At 38.9% G+C, this 26,695-nt stretch overlaps 1 protein-coding gene across 2 annotated transcripts; it reads right to left on the bottom strand.

Annotated features, from left to right (window-relative positions):
* Window positions 1–20: 20 nt before the first annotated feature.
* Window positions 21–7,806, bottom strand: LOC125306940 (transmembrane protein 138-like). 2 transcript variants are annotated; one of them, XM_048262596.1, is made up of 6 exons: window positions 7,750–7,806; window positions 6,932–7,043; window positions 3,215–3,769; window positions 2,098–2,269; window positions 1,831–1,906; window positions 21–1,281 (listed from the first exon to the last, which is right to left on the bottom strand). In XM_048262596.1, the coding sequence occupies exons 3-6, from the start codon at window positions 3,340–3,342 to the stop codon at window positions 1,166–1,168; spliced, it is 492 nt and encodes a 163-aa protein (XP_048118553.1). In that variant the 5' UTR covers window positions 3,343–3,769; window positions 6,932–7,043; window positions 7,750–7,806; the 3' UTR covers window positions 21–1,165. The 2 variants fall into 2 exon arrangements, with proteins under 2 accessions (XP_048118553.1, XP_048118554.1); XM_048262597.1 differs by lacking the exon at window positions 7,750–7,806 and adding an exon at window positions 4,651–4,728 and having other exon boundaries at window positions 6,932–7,132.
* Window positions 7,807–26,695: the final 18,889 nt, after the last annotated feature.

Raw genomic sequence — 26,695 nt, 5'->3', positions numbered from 1 at the left:
AGATAACAACAAAAAAGCAGAAAGCAATACAGATCACCAAAATGTGCCTACAGTATAAATAGCTAGCTAAATAAAATGCTCGATAAGAATACTTAACTATTCTACTTTATGAAATGTCTTCCTTGAATGTTATATTTTATATTATCCATGCAATATCATTCAGCATTAATCATAATAAAAATGCATGAACTGTACACTGTTTTATTTTCAATAGCAAAGCATTGCAAATGTAAGGATAATGGTTAAAAACATAACATTGGTTTAGTATAATCTACTTACTACCATCACCTCAGGGGATTGTGATTACCAGGGTCACCAGAATTTGCCAAGACTTTTTCCAAATTTCGTTTTTTATTATTACCAGAACTTAATGATTTAAGCATTACCTTGGATGTACTGATTCGCCTGTATATGAATACTTTATACTGTATGTCACTTGAGAATTAACTAATGATTTCAGTATAGGACAAGATGCCAAGCTGTAATTGTTTTTTAGGCAACCATGATACCTAGCCAAGCCAAATAAAAAATATGCTCAAACTGTGGAAAGATGATTTAAAGTTTATGGGGGCTACGTTGTAAATGCCATCCAACATGTTAACGGTAAGTTAATACTATCGGGCCTAGGTATCATTTCATGAGGCACAAGTAACTTTTAAGGTCATGATTGCAGCCACTTAGATTAATGTCAAAACACTAGGCTATATAATCTGAATTTGAAAATTAAATGACTTTTCCCCAAAAATCTGTATTTGAGTTTGTAGAAGCACAAATGCCGTACAAATGTAATTGTGAGCTCATTCATCCAAGGCAACCTGGCACACAGATTCATTTTTTCCCACTTTAAAATGTTTCATTTAAAAATGTTATGAAACTAAGAATACAAAATATAAATGAAAACTGGAATAGATCGATCAGCCATACTGTCTCAAATGTATATCCATTTCCTTTCACACAGAGCTTTGACTTTTTTGAAAGTCATGTAAACGTACTGACTGACTGAGCAGTCATTCAACGGCTCACAGTTTGCAGTCCATCAGTCAAGAGCTTCCTAATTCAGCACGGGAATCCATTCTGGCTCTGTCCACAGCATGGTCTCAGTGAATCCTGATGGCTCCATGCTGTCTCCCGTCAAAACAGTTTCACACAGTGACCCACTGGTCATTCATAACTGACGTGACCGCGCAAAGGCCTCGCGCAGCCAAGGGGAGTCCTTATAGAGCCGTGGGTCTCCCAGATACTCAGCCGTCCGCTTGTAGAAGTAATAGTATAACACAGCAGCTGCAAGCAAATGCACATGGCACTTAGGAGGGTGATTATGATGACAGACATTCTGAATGCACTCGCGGCATGCATCATTCTCTAGAGCAAGGGGGAAAACGACAACAGCAACTTGCAGACAATTAATCCTCTTAACATCCAATTAGGAGCTCAGCGGAATGAATATCACTCCCATATGTCCTTCTGTCAGGCCTGAGCATGTGACTAGTGTGCTCTCCTTGATAAAAAAGGAGAGGACAGACTGCAATATTTTAACATGTTCAGTAGGCCTAGAATAATAATAATTGAGTGATGATAATTTTGTAATTTAAAGAAAGCGTAAATATACCTGACAAAGAATCTCATCATACGGTATGAAGTACTACAACTGGGCCGTGAGTCTAGCTGTCCTATGTAACTGCATTGTGTTTCACCAACCACAAGGTATTGTATATTGCACCCACCCACACTCGAACTTGAAGGGTAAAGAACTCCACTGTTGCTTTAAACTTACTTATGATATTGCATATTTCTGTTTCCATATTGATATTGCATATAAAGATATCTCACCTGTTCTCTGGAGGACAAATAGAACAAGTAGCCCATCCGTCCACACATAATTATCAGATTTCATCCAGCGCAAATTCTGTGGAGAACCACTCTATTAACCTCCAATAATGACGCCACATTGTACTAGCAGTATTACAGTCATAGATATGTTACATGAGAAGTTCATGTTTTAAACTAACAATCATGTAAATATATGACATATATTTGACATGTTTCACAGTGTACAAACACACACACGTGTATGTACATTTTGCAAATTGGCCTCACCATCATCCAGGAATGGAGAGAGACGCTGGAGAGCAGATAGAGCACAGAGAGCAAGATGAGCGCCCTGAACCGCTCTAAAAGCAGGGACATGAGTCCCACCTGGAACACGTAGGTGTTAAACAGCATCAGCAGAAAGATGAACAGGTTGAACAGCATGCTGATGTCTTGAACGCTAGAGGAGAGGAGAAGCACAATTAAGTCAAAAAGACAATGGCTGCATCCGAATAGTCAGTGTGTATTAACGTTGGTTAAGTACCTACTACTTAACCGTTAATGTAGTATGTTCTATTGTGTGTGTGCTAGTAGTATACTAAATGCTCCTTAGCTCAAGTGCAAGCAGGCACCATGTATTTAACTGTGACTAAATGTTACTGAGGGTGCAAACACAATACATTCTCACTCCCTCTTTTGGATTCCACAAGTTAAGATGCATAATTATCAATTAGGCCTATTCCAATGCAAATTTTGGTGGAAACCTCAGGTTTTAACTCTAAAATCCCCTGTAGAAACTCTTACATTCTGTTTGCACGACATTAAACAACTTACTGACAACAGCATTCTGTCTTGAAATATCTTTGGCATAATCTAATATGAGGTAAATCAAATTTGATAATCTAGGCCTTTGAAAAAAAAGAGAGAGAGAAATTATAGCACAGAATGCTATATGGAAACTGACAGATCATCAGTTTGTTCTTAATGTGCCACGTATTCTGAAAAACCTTTAGATGCTTTGAAGTTTAAGGTTCTATCACGGCCATTTATTCCAAAATGTCTACTTCTCACAGCAGCTCTTCTGACTAGACATACTGATTGCAATGTCCTTCAAGTGTCAGTGTTCTCCCTGTACAATTACTGCTCCTGTTGTCTCCCCATTCTTATTTTTCCCATCCTTTCTCACTCTCAACTCTTTTCCATTTCCTTATTTCAACCCTCTGTCTCAATTTTACCCTTGTTTTATATATCTCCACAATGCACTTTTTAAGTTAACCTTTTTTATATTCAAGAAACACACTAGGTTCACCTCAGAGTTGCCTTTTTGGTTCTGAAACTTTTATGAAAACGTATAACTCAGTAAATCTATGAGAACAGGGGGCCCTGACCAGACTACCGCACTCACATGAAAAGCACTAGCTGGATTACTGGTGAGGTCCTCAACAGCTCACTGAAGGAGTTCACAAAGAGGTCAAAGGAGAGCAGCGTCAGCTGGATCAGCAGCACCACTGAGTAATTGTTGGCCTGAAGCATCTCCAGACAGAGCACAGAGTCACTTAAGGGGATTTCCTTTTGCAAGAGCCCCCCAAACAAGTTACCGCTGACTTCCAGTCCTAGGGGGATCCATTTAAACAAATAAAGGGTCAGTGGTTTGTCCTTGGGTCCTGTCACAGCTGTTTACTGAAAATACATTGTCCTCTGATTGACATGGAGGTTCAAAGACATGCCAAGTCTGTACAAAACAGACCATGTTATTTCAGTTAAAGCTGACACTTTTGTCCAGGAGTCCATTTGTCTCTTTGCTCCACAGAACCACATAGCCCGGAAGAATGTTCATTGGTGAGGCAGTGCTGGAGCTGTTGAAGCTGTTGCTGTTGTCGTTTTCCTGAGTGTACTTATGCTCATGATTATCTTATTTGTCGGGAATGAATCCTTTCAGCATCAGTGTTCACTGCAGGATCTGTCAAAACAAAGAGAACCAGTGATGGGTGATGGATACAGGCAAGGTTATAAATTATGCAAATCCCTCAGTATAAACGATGAGTCAGCAACTGGATTATATATTTAAAATCACAAAGAGGAGAATCCTCTGCTGTCAGTAATCTTCATAAATAGCATCTAATTCAGACACTTTTTAGAGTAGCCTTCACCAGTAGCCTGAGTTAGCAAGATACGGATGTGCACAAACCTTGTGTGTGTGTGTTTTATTTTATTAATCCTCACAAAAAATAACAAGCCCTTTGAGAAAAAGTGTACAGTCTTGTATTTCAATTAAAAAACATTCATCCATATCATTATTATTAATTAATTTGCTTCCTGTTAAAAACCATTGCCAAAAGACTTAACCTCCAGCGGACTACTATAACATGATGTGACCCTTTGTCGACATAGCCAATTTAATCTGATCCTGTCCTCGGCCATCCAGTTATACACTGCCTCATCTGCACCCAGCAAATGAGATCTGAACATCTCCACTTGGGCCTGTTGTCTGAATGCAATGGCAGTTTCTTTCCCTGTCACCCGTAGAGTCCCTTTCACACACGCTACAGATAAGATTTAGGTAATCCTTTGCAGCCATGCCAAGAGAATGGCCAGTCATACAAGAGTACTTAGGGCTGCAAGCACCTGAAGGATTATCGACTGATGAAGCCAAAGCAGGCCAGAGGCAGCACTGGCAAGGGTAGAAAGCACTGAAGGGGTTGTAAATATTAAGTACATTTGGTATACAGTCAAAACACAATATAGCAGAGGTTTCATGGAATACATGTTGTGGTTTGCCTACAAGGAATATTAATGCAGTAGCTATTACTTGCACAGTTTTTAAATGTTAAGTAATCTCACCTTCAAAGTCAGCCACACAAATGTCAATATAATACTCCCAATCCTTGCCTGATCTAGTGCAGATTTGCTACTTGCCACCTGGGAAGGATTATTCAGAATAAACCTTTAAATTAGCTCAGTTATATAACTTATGAAATTCTGGTTCAAGGGTTATGCTACTGTTTATGAACATGTTATATGATTGTCCATCAGCATATCAAGCTGGAGTTTCAGTTCAGTTAGCTAACAAAGAGCAACTCAATTCAAAAAGGAGGGAAAACTAGGTTTAGGCCAATGCATGCAGTTCCAGTTAAGGAGGGTGGGATGGCAGCCTTTTATCCACAGCTTCTTTGGGTGAATAATAACAAAAATTCAGTTGGCCCACATTTTTTGGTACTCAGCTCAATATTTATTTTAGCCTACTGGCTAGGCCCATTCTTCTAAAGAATAAAAAACATATGTATAAGTAAGTATAAGTATAAGTATACTCTTTTGAGGGAAATTTGGTCTCTGTATATCCCAATCCGTGAATTAGTGAAACACACTCAGCACACAGTGAGGTGAACTAATCCCGGGCAGTGAGCAGCCTGCTACAACAGCGTGTTCGGGGAGCAGTGAGGGGTTAGGTGCCTTGCTCAAGGGTACTTCAGCCGTTCCCACTGGTCGGGGCTCGAACCGGCAACCCTCCGGTTACAAGTAGGCCTACAGAGTGCTAACCAGTGGGCCACGGCTGCCCCAAAAATGTCCATCTTAGGCATCAAATTCTGACTGAAGGATTTAAAACAACATGCATTTCCCTCCAAACACCTTTTACCTGGTCTGGTGTGATCATAGAGAGAGTGTTTAGTAAAATCTAGAGTTGAGTTTGACATTAAATGGGTTAGGTCTACAGGAAGGATGAGAAGAAGAACCAGGATGCCGCCCCTTCAACCACCGCGCGGCAGTTAACTGAGGAACATAGCTTTCACTAGCCTAAATTTATTTGATGTAGTGGAAAATATCATGAAATCTAATTTATATGAGGATAAGACAAGGCCCACGTGAGTAGTTCAATATATGTTCTGCAAAGAACTATGAACATCTTGGGTATTTCATCATCTACCCTGGCCACTATTTTCTGCCAGCTTGCTAGAACCATAAGTTAAGAAGTGAAGGATTGGTTGCACTTTATCCACAGCCAACTCAGTCTAAACCAGAGGGATTTATTTAGTTAAAACTTCGATAGTTTGTATAATGTTGTGTAACATTAACTAACCATGAACTTAAAGATATCGAATAGCTTTGGCATTAAATGTAGGCTATGATCTAAGTTGTAATTGTGGCTAATGCTTACATCTTCTGGCTAACCTAGCTAAAGTTAACAAAATGTCCACACTTAACCGCAATGTTACCTTGAATTCGAATACAATTGTAGACCAGGTCTAGCTCGGGAAATGTTTGTTTTCTTGTCAGTTTCTTTATCTTTAACATTAGCTAATGCTAAGGTTTCTTAATATATCATGTATTTTCAACCAATAAAGAATTTACTACAAAGAACCAAGTCGTTTGCGCAACTACTAGCCTGACTCCTGGCCATGTGCATATTTACAAAGTGAATATGGCCTCACATTATGAGGAACATACATCTATGATTGGGCAAGTGTATGGATAGTATATGGACATCTAAAACATAGATATCCATGTTTTGGATCTACTTTCAGAAACCTGAAGGAGCTCCAGACTCCAGACAAGAAGAGAGATAAAACAGTCCTACTGCTAGGTGGGTAGAGCATGTGTATCTTACATGAATCTCACTTAGTTTAGTTGCCAAAGTATAGAAAGTATCTCTAAATAACATATTTTATGACAGGACATTTTTGAAAGACTCAACACGATGCCACACATAAGCAGTCCTAATAATCACAATTACACTTTACTATCATTGTCATTATGATAGGGTGCTATACATAGTAGCACACCAGTGCAGGCTATAGAGGATGTCCATTAACAACACTCAAGAATCAAACTATCATTGTGTGATATCAAATCAAATATTAGTCTATTTTTCTTGCCTCCTGGAGAGTGACTTACGGCAAGGGCTCAGGTTATAGTTAGGGTCACAGTTAGGATTAGGGTTAAAATCCACGGTCAAGAATAGCACACCATCACAATGCTAGACACTGATCGCCAGAGAAACAGCAGCACATAATACTGCTGATATTACTGCTGAATATTTTTTATATTTACAATAATGGGGGAGATACAATTCCCTAAAACATAATGTCATTGGTAAATGGTTGGATTTTTTAACTGTAGTGCTTACCTTGATCTAGGTCCATTACAATGCAAATAGACAAACTGGTCACATGTCCCTTGTTTTGCCCAAACTCAGTATCTTGCCATAGATTCCATTTGTAGTGCATGCCACACTGCATCTGAATGCATAAAACATATATTTACTGCATGAATATTCCCGTGTCCAGTCTGCAAGATGCCGATCTATACTGGAGCTCTTAGCCAACACCACGCCCTTCTCAGTGTTAGCATAACCTAGGAGCTAAATCCAAGAAACATGTTTACAAGCTTGATAATCTCCTTAGGAAGCAGCCAACCCTGGTTGATAGTAACGCCCCAGTCATATGCTTTGTGTCCAGTCATAGGTGTTGCCATTTAAAAGAATTTGGAAACCAATGTTTAAACCTATTGTGATTAATTTCTCTGGATATGCAATCCAACCCCTTGATATAGGGTAAATGCACATCATGTGATGTTAGTATGTGCCATTTTTATATTTATCTTTAGAACTTGGCAAGTTCCTGTTGGATTTCACAGTATTTTTGCCTCACAGTCAAATTATCCATGTCTCATGTTGAACTCAACCTTTCAGTTGTTATTTGGCCTGGACTGCAGTATTTGTTAAAACGTAATTTACATCATAGCAGTGAAACTGATATTAGCAGCATAAGCAGTAAAACGCAGGAGATCGGAAAGAAGTAGAACTTGACAATTTAAACATGTACAGTACGGGTCTACATATTACAGCCCACTAATGAAAGGAGTAGAGGGAAGACATCCTATATTTTCAAGGGTTTTTATGGAGGTAAAAAAAACACATTTTACTAATGAACTAGTGATACAGACCTGTAGGAACAGTGCCAATCTTATTGCTATAGTCTCCAGCTCTCCATTGTAATATAGTCACTTGGTTTTGTTCAACTTAAAACCTTGATTTTTACTTTCTGTAGGCCTGCACACGTGTACATGGGGAGGAAAAGCATAGAAAATGTTACATATTAAGAGTCCATCCTGGTCACCACCTGTGACAATCAGCTCAACCTCAAAGTTCTGGGTCAGAGAAACAAATATAGTGTTCACTACTTTGTTCACTGAGCACCTGATGTCATGGCGTACAGATCAGTGACGGCAAAAGATGTCTCTTAGGAGCATGTCCATCCATGTGAGAGCTGACACTTCTGTACGTTCTCACTAAGTATAGAATGTTTTTTGCCTGGCAAAGTACCGTGAGCTCTCAGATTCAGACTCCCACATTGAGACAAGGGAATGCAAGTGATGCAAAAAAAACCTTTAGCCAGCCAAAACTAATACAATTCTGTCAACTTTCATACCATGCTTGAACAAGTCCCTGTGGAGACATCATCTATGTGAAACTGTTTTAGGGGGATGTTGTTATGATGGGTCCTGTGTGGTTATGGCCCAAGGCTATAAATACTTAGGATTTATAGCTGATAACTGGGTGTTATATTAGTTGCCAAACAGTGCAAAGAGGTCAGGGAGATTGAGAAAATCACAAGCCACTCGTAAATTTGATGTCCTTGTCAAGGAAAAAGTCATGCTTTTATCAAGGTAGAATTTTAAACGGAGTGATAAAGCTGTCCAACGTACAGTAGTCCAGCCATCTCCACCAGTTTCCTTAAAACTAATATGTTCTTTGAGGCTATGATTGGATCATTTATTCATTTCAAAGAGCTTTGAATTTTGGGGTGATAAGAAACAGCAGAATGTCATTGTTATAGATGTCACTTGAAACATTTGCTTCAAAGAGTATCCTACAACCTCTGAAATACTGACCTTCAATTTTTACCTTTTTGTCCTCATCTGTGATCCCGGTCAATCTTTTGTGCTCATAAAACGGATAGGGTAGGAGTTTTCCACTACACTCAAAAGCCACTTCAAACAACCCAATCTACTCTATTCTATCTTTTCTTATCTCTTTGCTCCAACTGACCAAGTTGTTCCATAGTCTGTCTCTGCAACTCCAATCATTTCTTCATACTTTTCTGTTTGCTGTGTTTGTTTCATATCATATCCCTCAGCCTTTTGTGTATTTCCTCTCCTTGTTGCTCCCTCACATGGTCAGATCCCTGACCTGTGCTCATCAGCTAGCATGTCTTCTGTTGTTTCCAGTCTTAATCCTCCACTTGAAGCAATATTGAAATAAACAGAAAGCAAGCATCCTATTCCAAATCCAAATCCATCCATATTCATATGTGTAGGGTTATTTCCAGTCAGATCTAATGCCATATTTACAGTTATTCAAAGATTTATCTCCTCACAGAAATGTTAGTTATTATGGTGCTCTTTTGAGGCTGAAATGTAATTCCATTTAATCAAGTGTAATGTCATACACTGATAATTCAGTAGACCTATTTACTGGTAAATAGCTATAGCAGTTGGTCATTGCTTTTGTTTGACATTGTTGTTAAGGAATGATTTAAAAGGTAGTTTATACATGATGAATGGTGATGTGAGGGACAGGTAAACATACCTGGTTTTACCACTAGCTGCCTAAGTTATTCACTATCTCATATTGGGTGTGTCTGCAGGGAAACCCAGAACAAGAAGGCAGTTACAGCTATCTATGTTTAGACAAAAAACTATCTGGACATTTTATCATAACTCTGCTTTTGATGGTTGCCGCTTTGGGTCGAATCAGTGACTCGTGCATGTCTGGTCAAAACCAGGTAATTTCCGTGGGTTTATCACTAGGTGACAGTCTCGCCAGCTCTCGCTAGGTCACTTCCCGGAAACTTTACAGGCAACACTTCATATTTCATGAAAGACGCTATATCTCCATTTCTAGAAAAAAAAAACAGGGATTTTGATGAAAACTAGCCACTGTTTAGCTTGGGATTTCTCAGGAACAGAGGCATGTAGAAATAAATGTACCCACTGAGAGCTTAAAGTCTCCACTGTCCAACGAGCCATAGTATCTGTCCATAGCTATAACCATATCGTCAACAATGATCTAGATTGCTGGCACTCTGGGCCAAAGCTTCGGAAAGAAAACAGTGCGGCATTCAAAGTGTTAACAGTGAACAGAACTTTATATAACTTATATAAGTTTCCAGACACCATTTCCTCGCAAGTGAGGCGCCAGGACAGAGTCTGAATGCTATGATGGAGTTGAATTATTTATGTCAGGTGCAAGACAAAAAATGTTTTTGTTTTATTTATTTTGGAAGTTTTCCCAAACCAAATGCATTTATTGAACCAAACAGATTTTTTAAAACACATACAACATTGTCTGCCACCCCCAAAGAAATAGAACAGACATTGTTCAGTCATTACAGACATGGAAACACTTGGAAATACAAGAATCACAACCAAGCACCCTTCTTCAGATTTTAAACCAATTGGACCTTTCTCCTCACCATTCCTCCTACACAAGTCAAATGTATATTTTTTTCTGGCAAGATACAGCTGCAGACTACATGAGCGTGAACACACATTGAACACAACCCGGTAGCCTGGCTGTATGTAGAGCACTGGAAACGCTTTAGGAGGTTCACAATTCTTAGAAGTTCACAATTCTTACAGCACCTGAAACCTCCTAAAGGGTTTGTAGCTGTGCGCTACAACCAATGAACTTCTTAAAAGACATCCGCTAGAGATAGTCAACAGGTTTTACTCAAGGTATTTAATGTGCAGACCACAATTCTGGTGAAGGATTATTGATATTGGAGCCAATCAAATCATACTCTTTCGTCATGATCCTGAAGCAATTTGCTGATTGTTTGGAATGGCTCAGTCTAAGCCATCTTGTTTGCTTCCCTTTATGGAGCCAGGACTCTATACGAGTATCTCCATTTTTGTAGTATGGAAGCCAGCCCGAATTTACCTCACCCACAAAATATTGAGGTTTTATACAAAGACGGACAGATGAGCAGAGCCTAGTCAGAGCCTAGTCATTCATGTCACCTAAGCCTGCTTTAGTTGATTTTGTCTGTGCCTAGAGGACTGAGATGTTTAGATTTCACTATCATGTCTGTTGTACCTTTGTTGGGTATGCGCACGAAAACACGAGTACCATGAGGAGTGGTTATCTGAATTTAAGTTATGTTGGATTAGAATTGCAGACATTATGATTCTATTACATTATATTTTCAGAGAAACTGGTCTAGACAAGAGAGAACTTTGCAAGGTTACAAGTAGAAATGTGCAAGCGGTCAACATTTTATGCAAGTAATTAACCTTGCACAGCCATTTTTATGTGTAATGCTTATCTTTAATCACTGCTAAGGCTTGAGCTTTTATATTTCTAATGCCAGCGGCACAGTAAGACTGCACAGTGACAGTGACGGGCTTCAAGCTTTTCCCCGTAATATAAGGACTCTTAGTCTCTCACAGGGGATGCAGTCCTGCTGTGATCAAACATGGATTTTGTTCCACTGTAGTTTTGTTTGCCAAAACCCAATGAAGGCATTGCATTTACTTAGAAGATTTTACCCCCCCATTCCAATCCTCCTGCACCTTTTTTATGCAGCCCTTGCCACTTAATCTACTAAACCCCTCTTCTACTGCACTTTTTACACCCCCCCCATAAATGCACAAATAGGCTGACACCAGACATAATTTCACTGCATTTCTTACTTCCAGTAACTATATGCATGTGACAATAAACTTCCTTGTATCCTTGTATCCTGTAGGCTTCAGGGTTAAAGCAATGTTAAAATGATGGAATATAATTCATTATTAGTTTTAGAGGTTGTATAATTGTATGCTTGTATGCTTAATGGATAATTGAGAACCCTCTTGTTTTCAGTATTTTTTCTGTAAGGTCTGAACAATCAATCACTGCTTGTGCTGCAGTCAAATCCAAATTCAAAATATGTAATCCAATTATTTCAAGACATCCTTCCTGATCTAGTTTGTCGATCACAATGAAACCTCTTAGGGCTGAAATGTGTTCTGTTATGCCTAATATAATTAGGTGAGGGCTGAATGGGAAATTCTCAGTTTCACAAGGAATATAAATGAATTGTGGCATAGGCTGCATGATAAGAAAGATGACTCCCTAGTTCCCACCCATGATCACTTTTGTGTCTAATTATTCCCTGGTAAAACAGAAACACATGATTAATGGATTTGAAGGGAGAAGTGTATTTTCATATAATTTAGAACCCCAATAGTATTAATGTTAAAATCAGTTATTACATTTGAATACTGAGAAGGTGTGATGCCTGAAACAACCGGCTGCTGGCTTCATCTTTACAGTAACGTGTCTTATGAAGATGTCCTTGTAGACAATGAAAGAGCACCTGCAGGGGGCGCCAAAGTATTATTCATTCCCATCATTCTCCATCTTTTGAGTTACTCTACCTTAAACATACTAGAAGGCAAACAAACAAAACTATCACACAGATAAATAAACTCAGTAATGACTTTGTGACTAACAGGACATTCTGAAATTCTCTGTTTGAAACATGTCAGCCAACCATCAAACATGGGGGGATATTGCCTGCTGGGGGAATATTGCACAGATGAGAGCTCAGAGAACAATCAACCTCCCTGGAGTGCCTTCAGTGGAAAATGAGTAATCATCCCCCAAGCCCCTCCACATTCCCAATCCCTCTGCTCCCAATCATAAGACCAGCTTTTCCACTGGCAAATTGTCTCAGATTTAACCTGCAAAAATGTCCAAAAACATTCAAAAAGGTGTCCTCTTTTCACAACAAACAACTATGTTAAAGAAAAAAAAATCACTTCAATTGAATATTTTTGACCTTCTTTGCAAAGTGTACTGCTGTGCTCAGTATTGCAGTGCCATATTGCACTACTGCACTTATTTAAATCTGGTGAAAGGGCTATTCTAGTTTGGAGAGAAGTCGGAATACAACTAGGTTCTATCAATGTTATTAATGGCGGCACCATTAATGATTCATAGTCCAGACTATGTAGGCTGAGGAGCCATGACAACCTTGAGGTACAAAATGAAAAATGTCAATGATAAAGTAATGCAATAGGTGAATTTATATTTTTATTTTCCAGTCTCTATTTAACATACTGTTAAACATAGAGAAGTCAGGCTATTGACAGGGTTTTGATATTTGGAACGGAAATGCCACTGAGATGGGTGCGAGTGCCAAAGGTGTGATTAGCTGTAATCAGGTAATACGACCCATGAACGTCTTTATTTAACTAATGCGACTAGGCCTTTAAACTGTATCCAGCATCTACTTGATCGTGTGTCTGTGAATGCCATTGACCAAATAAATAACACAATAGGATAAAACAGTTATACATTTATTTGTATGAAATAATGACAACATATTACAGCTGACCTTGGAGACCATGTGTTAGCTGTATTTCTCATTATATTAATTAATGTATTGTTATCTTAATTATACTCCACAAATGGGACCTTGAATGCAAAGAGAATCTCGCAGATTCTACATTACAAAGAGGATCTTGGTAATGTCAGATGAAGAAAATGTAGACTCTGTTTTGCTTCGAAAGCAAACAAATCAGGTAGTACAGCAAACCATGTTGCAAAGCTACAAACCCGAACCTCATTGGACAACCACTTTGTCTGCACCGATCTGCAAATGAAAATGAGAAGCCCATTTACAAACACCAGGTACACACCAAGGTTCTGTATTCGACTGCTTCAGAAAATGGTAGTCCAGGGTTTGGTTCACCTGAACAGCAGTGTGATCCGCACTATAGTGTTAAAGCTGTTTGATCTAAACCAAGAAGTCAAGGCTGTTTATGGCCACTGATGGATCGTATTTCTCCCAAAACAAATAAATCACCTTCAACCATGAAATTATTATCTAAAAAATGATTTTCATATACAATTAGTGACAGGCAGCTGTGTGACAACTGGATGTAAGAATGCTCTAATAAGCTAATAAGCAAAGCAGCAAATTCATTGAGCATCCTCCAAAACCTCCTTATCTGAGCAGGTAGCATCATTAATGGCAAAGCAAAAACAACTAAATTAACAAAATGATGAAGAAAAAACAGAGAAATACTGTGTGGCCAGAGCCCAGCTATTTAGCACAGGTTTTAATTTGTCCCTCCTCATTTGGCATTTGTCTCGGAATCATTGCCTGCCGTGAATGAAAACTGCATGTTCCACACGTTCCATGTGGATGACATGATCGCACCGTGATTCACAACCAAAAATGTGGAGACCATTAGAGGCAGGAGGAACAGGTGTTAAAGATGGACACTGTTTACAGGGGCTAACTACAGAAATAAATGTGAATGTATGCACAAATAGCCATAGCCATAGCCATCAGTGTTAAAATCATTATGCCAAGTTAAGTTAGACAGTCTTAGGAAGTTCCTACTAGACATTAGTTCTCTGCATTTTACCCATCCAGGGGGGCACACACACTCACAGCAGTGAGCTCAGTACGAGCATACCAACACTAGGAGCACACATACACACCCGGATACCTTTCCCTTGCCCAGTTGAGTAGCTTAGGTGAACCCAGACAAACCTTGACGAAATTGGAATTTGCTCTGCAGGTCCATCTGGAATAGATCTCACTGAAATCCGTTTCTGAATCACCAAAAACCCAGGATCCAATCACAATTGCATGGGGCAGGCTTTATATGATGACAGTTAGAGCAGTGCATTCAACACAACCAATGGCTGCACTGATTGTGACAGGGTTAAACATATATGGACATGTATTTTCTTTGTAATTCAGTAAACAACTGCATTTAAAACCTCAGTTTAAAAGAAATGTGTGTTTGTTGCACTTCTGAAGCGATTTGGTAAAAGTTAAATGCATCAATCTAAGCTTTACTGCTGGTTTTGGCCCTCTAAGTAGTAAAATGGGAAGTTCGGAATGGGATCATTTGCTAACAGGTTTGTCTGGGTTCACCCAGGCTACCAACTGAGATAAATTCCACTACCTTCTGTAGTTATTTTTACAAAAAGATTTATTCATTTAGCAGACACTTTTAACCAAAGTGACTTGCAAAATAAGGAATAACATTCAAGATACAATGCAGATGAGACCTTGGGTAACAAAAAATACTACAATACAGATGAGACCTTAGGTAACAAAAAATACTACAATACAGATGAGACCTTAGGTAACAATAAATACTACAATACAGATGAGACCTTAGGTAACAATAAATACTACAATACAGATGAGACCTTAGGTAACAATAAATACTACAATACAGATGAGACCTTAGGTAACAATAAATACTACAATACAGATGAGACCTTAGGTAACAATAAATACTACAACAACAAATACTACTAAGCAGAGGAGACCTTAGGTAACAAATACTAATAGATACTCTAGTCTCACTTGTGCCTTGCTGTTTTCATCTTTTTCCTCCTCAGAAAAAAACTTCTTAAAAAACTTAAGCTTAGGTAGCTCTGTGAACAGGTAAACTTTGTCATGTCTACAGTATGTGTATGTTAATTGTTGTCACTGTGTACTTTGTGTGTCATTTAAAATAATAATAACTAGATGTACCGCAGATCGGTACAAAATATGACCGCCGCCCAGTAGAGCACATTTTTTCCACAAAAATAAATCACGCTGAAAGGCCTATATGATTCTAACTGTCTCACTAAATTGCATTATCCACACTCAATTCTCACTGGTATCTGCTAGACAACAAGTACCAAAACATGATTAGTTCATAGATTTCACATGTAAAATTCATTTTATACAACCCCACCCCCATCTTGCCTGTTCATAATTCTGAGAAATTCTTGAATTGTGTGCATGTGTGCGTGTACACGTTTATGTTTATGTTTGTGTGTGTGTGTGTGTGTGTGTGTGTGTGTGTGTGTGTGTGTGTGTGTGTGTGTGTGTGCGTGCTTGTGTGTTTGCCTGCGTATGTGTGTTTGTGCATGTGCATGCATGCGTACATATGTCTACTGTGTGAGTATGTGTCATACGTATGATTACTGTGAATGTATGTGTGTGCGTGTGTATCTGTTTATGCACATGTGTGCACATGGAATGGGTTAACATGACCCCTGGAGGCAAACATACGGAAAAAATTGGTCATCCTAGGCCCTACATAATTTTTTGCTTTTTAATTTTTAACTAGGTGGCGCTATACATGAAATAAGTGGTAATGGGATGGGTTGACATGCCCCCTTAAGACCAACATACACAAAAAAGGTGGACCTCCTAGGCCCTACGGTTCTCGAGATATTCACAGAAAACTGTCTCCGGCCACCTACAGGCCAGTTGGTGTATAGTAACATAAATTAATTTATTGTGTGGCCCCCCATGAACGGAATTCCACGAAACTTGGCGTGCATTCAGAGGGTGTCATAATGATCCTAGACTTCCAATTTCGTGCAGTTTTGACTATGTTAGGTCACAGATACCTGCGATTACAACACCTCATTTTACTTTTTTTGTGTTTAACTAGGTGGCGCTATACATGAAATGAGTGGTTATGGAATGGGTTGTCATGGCCCTTTGAGATCAACATACAAAAAAAATGGTCCTCCTAAACCCTACGGTTCTCGAGATATTCACAGAAAACTGTGTCTGCCCTACCCTCCTTTCGGGGGGTGCAGTCCAGCGGGGGGGCTACAGATCAAAACGAAAAATTATGGTTCCATGCTATCCATATGGGGTTACATGCCCACCAATTTTCATCTACCCCGGTCTTTCAGTGTCCCGGGAATCCTTGACGGAAATTTGGACATGCGAAAAAGAAAAAAAAAAAAAATCTGACTAAACCTATATGACTGCCGCTTCGCTGCGCGGCGGTCATAATAATAAAAAAACTTCTTATGGCTTATCCATAGCCTTAGTCTTGTCTTGTTTTAAATAGTAAATAACCTAACATTTACTATCTAGGTACGAGTTGCCAACAACGACAAGCCCTGTAACCGGTTCGTAATCTCTTTTGTACTCTCTCCTGTACAAAATATGTGTATGCCAACAATTTGATTTTTTTTTTTGTATACGTAAACAATGGGGTCAATACATGGCTTTGTTTTCATAAAAAGGGATAGCATAGCTTTGAGTCATGCCATTAAAATACAGTGCAGTTAAAAGTTGTGAAATTATGATAGACCCAGTTTGGAGTGAATGGACACAAGACAAAGGTGCAAATGTCAGCGTTTACCTTTCAAGCTAGAATTCAGGTTTCTTTGGCTTTGCACCCCAACAAATATGTTTTTTTTTGAACATTACTTTTTATTATTGATGTGTATATTTACTTATCCAACTTTGTCTTCTGCTTCATTTGGCAGGCATGTCAATTGAAGATACATTTTAAAATTGTCACAAATCCTGGAAGAGAGCAATTGCCTATTGTCCCCGACTGAAGGAGTTGGTTAAACTAAGTGAAGATAACACATATCTGCAGTGTACATCTTTTGCAAAGGTACTCATGGCTGTTAAAGATAACTTCTTGAAAAGAGAACCATAATTAGTAAAGGTCAGGTCAGAAATCACTGCAAGTAAATCTTGCCTTTGGCCAATGAATGATTTCCAATAATGATTTGCAGGCAAAGTATAATTTCACAACCCTTGCAGCAAATGAGATAAAAGTGACACAGGTGCATAATTCAATTATTACATATGCCTTCTCTATAACCCTATTTAAGTAAATTATTTTCTTAACACGGTTAGACCATGATGAATACATATTACATATAGATACATAGATACAATAGATACATATTCTTATACGTCTGTTTGGCAACACACATACTATACAGTGGCATGGCCTCTGTGTGGGGGTGCCTGAGGGGTGGAGGATTGGCCGAGTGTGCAGAGCCCTTGCAGCACAGCTCAGCACCCCTGCGTGGCGATGACAAAGTGAAAAATGACGGGGCAATGCACCACAAACCCACTGGGGAAAATGTAGAGCAAGCGTAATCAATTATCACACCTTCCACTGCGTTCCGATTGCAGAGCTCCTTAATTATGTAAGTGAATTAGCTATCGATCAGCAAAGTGAGTCAGCAGGGCAGCTACCCGTTTGCCAGACAGCTACGAGTTGTGGCCTAGCTACCTCAGCAGGGTATCACAGGTAAACACTGCCAGGGGTCGTATTGAGGCAGGGTGGAGGAGTGATTGTAGTGTGGTGTATGGCAGACCAAATCTGTTAGAACATAGCATAGAGAAACACAGTGAAGACTTAAGTTTGGAGAGCTGTATTGGGCGTAAACTTAATTTCTCAGAGATACATTTCCCTTCTGTTCCATTTTGACTTATGAATTGTTTTTTTTCTTGTGCCTGGTGGCATGTCATGCCTCAATGAAGTTTGTTGACTAACAGTACTGGAGAGTATTGAGACACATATTGTCATCAGTATCATTACAATTGCAGTCAAAAAATGTTGCAGACTGTAAACAGTTGTAGAAAATGTATTGTATGCTGATCTGTGTTAGTGGCTTTCAAGGGAAACATTACTCATGATTACAACTCCTACTTGCACTGTATCTCACTTTTAAATGTCGAGCACCCCGTGGAGTGTTTGCAGCTGAACTGCAGGCTTCTTTGCCTCATTGATTTTGCTCATTGAAATGAAGATGACCCGGCCTCAGCAGAGATGGACTCAGATGCTATTCCTCCCACACCACAGCAATAAGTTGAAATCATATAGTAACTTCTAGTATAGGTAGAGTTTATGGGCTTGTTTACATTAGTTTTTAGAGCGAGTCTTGGGTGATCCGTTCACAAGTGGTCAGCCGAGATACATCGCTCTTTAAACATGTTTCCAAGAGTAGTTGCTGACCACTTGTGTTTAGATTCCATAACTGCCAACGTCACAGTCATCAGAACTCCCATTGTCCTGGACACATCAGAACGTATAGCGTAGCGTTTACTCTACAGAAGATATGTGGTCAAAAGCGTCTCAGACCACAAATGAAAATGGGGTCTAGGTGACCCCATAAAGTGAGGTAAATAAAACTAGAAATGGAATAGGCTTCACTATAGATAATTTATTTGTACAGAAGGCTACACTGTAGGTAGCATGTTCATTGGGCTTTATGTTGGCTTTTTGGCAAATACTGTATCTTGTCTTGCACTTTGGTCCAAATATTTGTGATGATATAACTTAGACCGTGTAATGTCTTGCAACTCATTTCTCTGAGGGACTTTTAGCATAAATGTTTTTAAGGGCCCTGAGAGGGTGTGAAAGTGGAATGCAACTCGGGATTTTTAGTTTTTCCTCTTGCTGTTCTATGTGAAGCATTAGCAGTCGCTGATTAAAATTTGCAGCAGCATCTGACAGTTATGAGGATCTGAGAGCCACTTAGATCTGATCCTGTCCCAATAAAACATTGTCATCAAAACCAATTTTACAGTTTCATGCCATTTTGGCCATTCATCTCAGACAAAGGGAAAGGCTTTCTAAAGCTTCATAGATGTAAGATGTCAGATTGTGATGCAACTAGATAGGTTTATCCATTGTAAAACCAAAAATGTACTGTATGAATGAACACAGATTTGTTTGACATTATAATACATTGTCAGATGTTTGTGGAATCTAGATACATTTACTATATATATTTTATTGGCACATAAAACCCGGATAGTCCGCCAAATGTGTAGACTCACAGATTAACTGACTACTGCAAAACACAGAAAGTGTGAAGTTTGTGCCGGCAGCACCCATAATTCAATGTTGATGGCAGTAATAGCATGCTCTTTATTAAAGTAAATTAGTGACCGATCACCCTCCTTCGTGAATCATTGAAATAGGTTGTGCATGGTCTATAATGATGATAATGATTCAGAAAACTGGAAACGTGATAAAATAGCATGTTGTCAATGTTTTATAGATCCCCAACATTTTAGAAATCATGTTTTCAGAGGAATCCATGACTTTTCAAAAGTCTCCCACGATCAGTTAATTTTGATCATATTTAACAGCAAAGGTAAGCTACTGTATGTGCTTGAGTATAGAAGACCTGTGAAACAGGATAACATGCATGCTATAAAAACAGCCTGGATGTATGAGACGTTAAATTTGTTGGAGAAGAATATTGACATTAGTTGATATGGATAAAAGTGCCTGCTAAATACCAAGGTCATAATTGTAATTATTTAAGATTAGATTGTTGCACCATGCAATAATTTTTCGCTGTGTCACTTAAGAAGATGTTTGAAGATAAGAAAGAAGTCGAGTAAGAAAGTGAGGAAATGTGTAGGCTTAGATTTTGATGCAGTACTAGGCCTACAGACTAAACCACATGTTCCTTTCTCTGCTTTTACCTCATAGGCCTAATAAAATAAATCCCTCACTTAGCAAAGATAATGGCAAACTATTCTGGCAACGTCTCGTTTCATGGATGCATTTTTGTCCGCTTTTAATCACATTATTATGACCATTAAATGTAGGCTATACTATTTTGCATGCTAAAATCTGATTCATCAGGTAAACACAATAAAGAATGGGAACATAAATTGGATTATGTATTCTAAGTATTAATTCCTCTGTCCTGTTGGTGACCTCAGTGAGAAGTACTGTTAAGACGCTCTTAGCGGGTAACGAGAACTCTGGAGCACTCGTAGATCTACGAGTATTTCACGACGTTCTTAAGCTACGATGGTTTCGGGAAACAGTCGGCAAATCTTAAGACGTTCGTAAGAGGGACTTTACGACGCTCTTAGGCTTAAGATGCTTTCGGGAAACTGGGCCCAGTAGAGTTGTATTAAATGTCTTTCAAATTAGTACATTAATTGGATTTGTGTTATTGGTGTGGTAAAGTAAAAATGGCATTAATGAGGAAAATACCATATTTTCCGGACTATAAGTCACACTTTTTTTCATAGTTTGGCTGCGACTTATAGTCAGGTGCGACTTATATAGTAGAATCTCTCCATGAACCAAGGTAACATTACCATCTACAGCCGCGAGAGGCAGCTCTAGGCTTGTGACTCGCTGACTTGTTATGTTAATTTAGCTTCGCAGGCACCTCCCATGTTCAACACAGCCAACCGCTAGCATTTCGCTAATCACTAGCAGCTAGCTAACAAATTGCAACGCAAAGGACAACGACAGTTCAAACGAGGGTAAGCAAACAAATGTCTAGTCATTGTTAATATTCCACATCTGGCAGAAAGGAGACATCATCACAGCAAACTGCAACCAGGAACTGACATCTTAATTTCCTTATCACCAAGCTAACCAACATCAAGCTGGCCAATTAGTGTAGCTGAATAACTGTCTTATTACCGCCTGTTGTTGTCAGCCTGTTGTTCTGTGTGCTATTGTGTAGTTGAATAACTTGCCTTTCCAGATTAAATGTCTGTTCTTGGTCTTGGATTTTGTGAAATAAATTTCTAAATGCGACTTATAGTCCAGTGCGACAATATTTTTTTTCCTCTTCATGACACATTTTTTGACTGAAGCTCAGATGGATTGCCAACTTTTGAAACAACAAATACAGAGTTTCTTTTAAGGATCTTTCCATGTATATACATAATCTTATTAAATTCTACTCTTCATGTAAACATTTACCCTTTCATTTTGATAGGAACACATACAATCAGTATTGTCTGGTATTGTAATTGGTATTGTAATTCTTGTGTCCGCTTAACAGAGGCATCCTTCTGAAGAGTGTTAGAACACTGAAAAAGGCAGAACACAACAGACATCAGATAGATGCCACAGTTCATTTCGTAGCCTTTTGCAATTACATTATGTCAGATGTTGTCAAAATAATTGCCATCAAGCTGACCCCACTGTTACCTTAACATAGAATTTGCATCTTCATTTCAGTAAAACATTTTAAGACTGGTTCAATTATACTAGTCTACAGAAAAAGAAATGCCAATCTGCGAGTATATCTGCACCATGGCAATGAGATGCTGTGAGATTAGATGTCATGATGCTGCTCAGCCTATTGATATTGTGATGTGATGTCACCCTCCCGTGCAATCTAGTTGACCACAGTGTCATGCTCTTTTCCTCGTTCGTCACCTGAGCCCTCTGCCACACTTCACTCAATTTAGATTTTTTTTTTATGTTCAGTGCATGACCACAAGTTCAACATGCTCTAGTTAGTGCAACGATTAACCCCAACCTATTAATCTCTGGGAGAATCCTCATAGGTTTATTTCCAGCACATGCCATTCAGCATTTAGGGCTCAGGATGTATTGTTAGAATGTGAGAGAATGAACCAATTCATAGCATGATTGTATTGTAGTTTTTGGTTCAGATTTTGTCTGAAATATATCTTTGCATTTAGTTTCAGTTCTATTGCTCTGCATTTTACTCCCAATTGTGAAACAAGCAGTCTTTAAGAAATGGCTTCTCTCTTTCAATCCAAGTCATGAGCAGCTCAATATTCCAATCATGGAATCTGCTGTGTTTCGCTGTTTTGGAACACTACCCAAGAACCTCCTAAATCTATGGTGGGATTAAGTTCATGCTTTGAATTGCTAAATAGCTAGATCTCTTAGAGCTGACAGTTGTTAAGGGACTGCCTGACTTCTGAAATCAATAGAGACATCAAAGACGACAGCTATCCGTTAAACAACTCATACTTCAGAAAAGAAACTTTGGCTCTTTATTTTTCCTCCTTGGTGGGAGTTGGAATTGAATCATATTGACTCAAATGCCAGTGCACCAGCAACTCATTCCTCGCAAAAAATCCTGATGGCAGCCTTTTAAAATGATCAGCAACCATGACACTTACAGCGTCCTGGAATATGCATGTAGCACTTAGTTAAAAAAATAAACACGTAACCCATTGGAATGCTCTTTCAAATTGCTCTCTCTCCAAACTTGAATAATCTGATAATAAATAAGGCAAGAGGAGGAAGTCAAGTCTTCAGGGAAGAGAATGCTGAGGCTGCTGGTGGAATTTCACAGATCCATTATCTCAAACCTTGTTGATTTACTAAGCACTTTGGGGACAGTTCTGTATTAAATCTATCCTGTTTGTAATGAGAATCTGCTTAAATTATGACAGTCCTATCAGAACCCCACCCACACCATCCACTGAATGTAGATTGGGTGGCATAGAACCAAATAAAGCATCACTGGTAATGTATCACAAATTCCATTGTAAGAATATCAAATTTCTGGTGCTTATATTTTGCTGAGTTTTAATAATGGCACAAGAGTACATTTTGATTTTAGTATAGCATAATATACTAAAAATATAAAATATAAAAATAAAATATAAAAAAAAGAAATATAACAATTTCAACAAAAAAGTTTGACTGCAAAACCAGCCGACAAAAGCGGTCTATTACGCTGAGCGGATTGTCTTAAACTCCAGCAATATCTTTTTTAAAGGCATCTAATGCAGTTTCAGGTTCTAGGGTTCCCCCTTGAGTCGTGGAGTATTTATATTTGGCCTTGCCGTTGTAAACACTTCTTACAGCCCTTACCTCTGGACACCGGTACATGTACATATAATGTTTTGGAGTCGAAAGACTGGTAACAGGCAAATACAATCTCTAAAGAGCAATATCTAATGACCAACTAATGTTTCACGATTCTCGCAAGATGTCACCTGGTTGATTCTATGCTTGCGGGGCGCTGCCAGCTATGCTAGGTGTGTGATTCCCTTTGTTACAAGTTTGTTTACCATCAAAATTACTTTGAAGCTGTTACATTAAGGTTGGGCCTGTTACATTAAGGTTGGGCCTTTTTTGCCTTTAATCAGCTAGGACAGTGAAAAGAGAGGAAGCAAGTGGGAAAGAGAGATGGGATAGGGAGATGACTATGGGTCGGATTTGTGAAATGTTGTCTCATTCTTGGCCAATGTAGGTTTTCAGCTGCTCTGCTCTAGGGTCTTCATAATCATGTTTTGTGTTCCTTGATGCACCAGTATGACATGTCTGGACTGCAGACAGGCCATTTTAGGATCTGGAGTCCTTTACTATGGAGCCATACGGTTGTAATATGGGCAGAAAGAGTTTTGGCATTGTTTTCCTGAAATATTCAAGGTCTTCCCTGAAATACATGTCTTCTTGATTACAGCACATGTTCAAAACCTGTATCATTCACCATTAATTGTGCCTTTCCATATGTGTAAGCTACCAATGCTATTGGCACTAATGCACCCCCATACCATCATAAATGCTGGCTTTTGAACTGTGCACTAATAAGTTGGATTGTCCCTCTCCTCTTTATCCCAGAGGATACAGAGTCCACGATTTCCAAAAAGAATGACACATTTTGATTTGTCTAACCACAGGAAAGCTTTGCACTTTGCCTCAGCCTATGTTAAATGAGCTCGGGCCCAGATAAGATGGCGACAGGATCATGTCTATCATGTCTGGATCATGTCTAAATATGGTTTTGTCTTTACATGGTTGAGTTTTAATTAGCATTTGTGGATGAAGCATTAAACGGTGTTCATAGACAATGTTCTCATTGAGAGTCCAGAGTCCATACAATGATTTTATTTACAGAAACAGGTCTGTTTTTAATGCAGTGCCATCTGAGGCCCTGAAGATCATGCCCATCAAATATTGTTTTTCAGTCCTGTCCCTTATTTACAAAAAATGTTCTGAAGTCCTTAAATATTTGTAGTGATATTATTTACTATTGATGACGAAATCCCCAAATACTTTGTCTTGTTGCATTATTTTTCCCCACATGTTTTCACAGAGTAATGAATACCTCTGCATCTTTCCTTTTGAGAGACACTTCCTCTCTGGGATGCTCTTTTTATACCCACTTGTTATAACCTGACATAATTTGTTGTTAAATGTTGTGTTTTGTTGTTGTGTTTTCTGTAGCATTACACAACTTTTTCAGTCTTGTGTCCCTGTCCCATCTTCTCTCAGACATGTAGCTTGTATCAATTTCAAAATAAGCATACAAGTTTCATGAAATAGTCAAATTGGTCAGTTTCAATATTTGATATGTTGTCTATGTCTTTTTTTGCGTCTAAATAGGGGTTTACAAGATTTGTGGATTATAACATTCTGTTTTTTTTTTTACATTTTATACAGCATTTCAACCTTTTTTGGAAACGGGGTTGTACAGCAAAGCTGGTAACCTTCCATATCTTTTGCATTCTCCCATCAATATTGGATACCCATAGTTAACCTAAAAAGCTGTTGAAGTAAAAGCTTAAGATCATTCTTTTTCATCCTTGTGTGCACTCAAAACTAGGGCTTATAGTCTAACACCAGCACTTCCTGGCTTTATGTTCTCGCTGGCCAGCATCTTGATGTATTTTGGCCAATTCCTCCATACTTAAATGTGCCAGTGATTTGCCTTCAGCTTGGCTGGGCAAACTCCCATCAAGTGAGTGCACAGGCAGCAGTGCTGGGCTTCTTTGCTTTGATTGTCTCGCATAGCTGCTATGTGGTTGTTGGATAGTGATGAATTTGCAATCCGTAATATGCCTTCTGTTGTCTCTAACTACTGTTTGATTGAGATTGAGACAAACCCTTCTCCCTGATGTATTTTTTTTTTTTTTTTGTTTTACGACTATGACTTCACTCTATCCATTTGTAAAGGCCTCGTACAAAAGACAAATTAAAGGGATTGTAGCCTTTAAGCAAACCCACAGCTATGGAATTATTTTAATGTTGCCCTTCCAAATCAGACATTCTCCACCCTACCCTTTGGCAGATTAGATACTCTCCAGATTGACTGTATTTTCTTGCAAATAACTGTGTGCATTTGTAGAGGCACACGCTTGCTGATTGAAAAGCTAACCCCAGTTGAGCCAGTATTCACATAAATAATAGACCCCAAGACACGAAAGCCCCACAGGCCCCAACTTCTAGGTCTGAATGAGTTGCGACTACATTGCTTTCAGGTCCATATATTTAACCAGATTTCATCTGCTGAATATCAAAAGGGATGGGTTGGCTCCAGTAATTGCTTGGCTCTCAGAAGCAGCATCAGCCAACAATGAATCAGAGAGTCTAACATGCTGCCTCTCCTGCAGGATGCCTGGAAAAAGAGGCTGCTGTGCTGAACCTGTGCTGCCCATTGAGCTGCCACTGTCTGCTGCATACTGATGTGTGGGGACTGGGCTTCCACAGAACAGAACAAGCGACACCTCATTTGTGTAGACAGGTGCAGAACAGGTAAGGACTTAATGAAACATGGTTTCCCAAGTAAAATAATCTGAACGCTTTCTTTGTCTTTTTGAGACAAAGTCCAAAGTCTGTCATCAAGCAAAGTTCCTAAGCAGGAATTATAGATATTGTGTGTCATGTGGGATTTCGTCCCACTTTTGGTCTTGCCCATGGTGTTAAATTAGCAAATCGATTTTGCTTAGTTAGTAAATTAGCTTTATTTGGACATTGCACTTTGGCCACAATTCAAACAAGGGCACTTTGTGCATTTTTGTCAGCCTTTACAAAAATGTGATACAAAAAACTTGTTTTGTTCAGTTTAGTTGGACATTTGCCGATGTGATTTCTTCTAAACATGCAATTTAGCCTTTAGGCTAAACACTTAACACCGCTGGGCTTTTGTAGTTGGTGTTTGGGGTGAGCTCAGAGGAAAGATTACAAGGATATTGATCTAATCAATGTACCTCATGTAGCAGTTACAGTTGCAGTGTCACCCTCTTAAAGTATCAAGTTTTACAATAAATGATCAGTCCTTTAGAAAGATGTCTGTATTTCCAAAAAGACAATTCATCATTCCAGGAAATCACCAGCCTGAGTCTGCTAAAAGCTTTGCAACGGACAGGCTGATAGCATTTTAACCCTTTAAATATTAACAACAGGCAATTTGGTGAAATACTGTTTGTCAACAAAGAAAGACACCCTATCTGTACTTTGCACTTGCAGGCAAATTTCCCAGGTGGTGTATTTTAATATACTCCACTACCTTAACCCCCCGTCCACTAAAAAGTAACTAACCCTCAAGCCTATTTTTCCTTCTGTG

Source organism: Alosa alosa, chromosome 14 (assembly GCF_017589495.1).
Source record: "Alosa alosa isolate M-15738 ecotype Scorff River chromosome 14, AALO_Geno_1.1, whole genome shotgun sequence".
Lineage (NCBI taxonomy): Eukaryota > Metazoa > Chordata > Actinopteri > Clupeiformes > Clupeidae > Alosa > Alosa alosa.
This window is presented reverse-complemented; position numbering and strand designations above follow the sequence as displayed.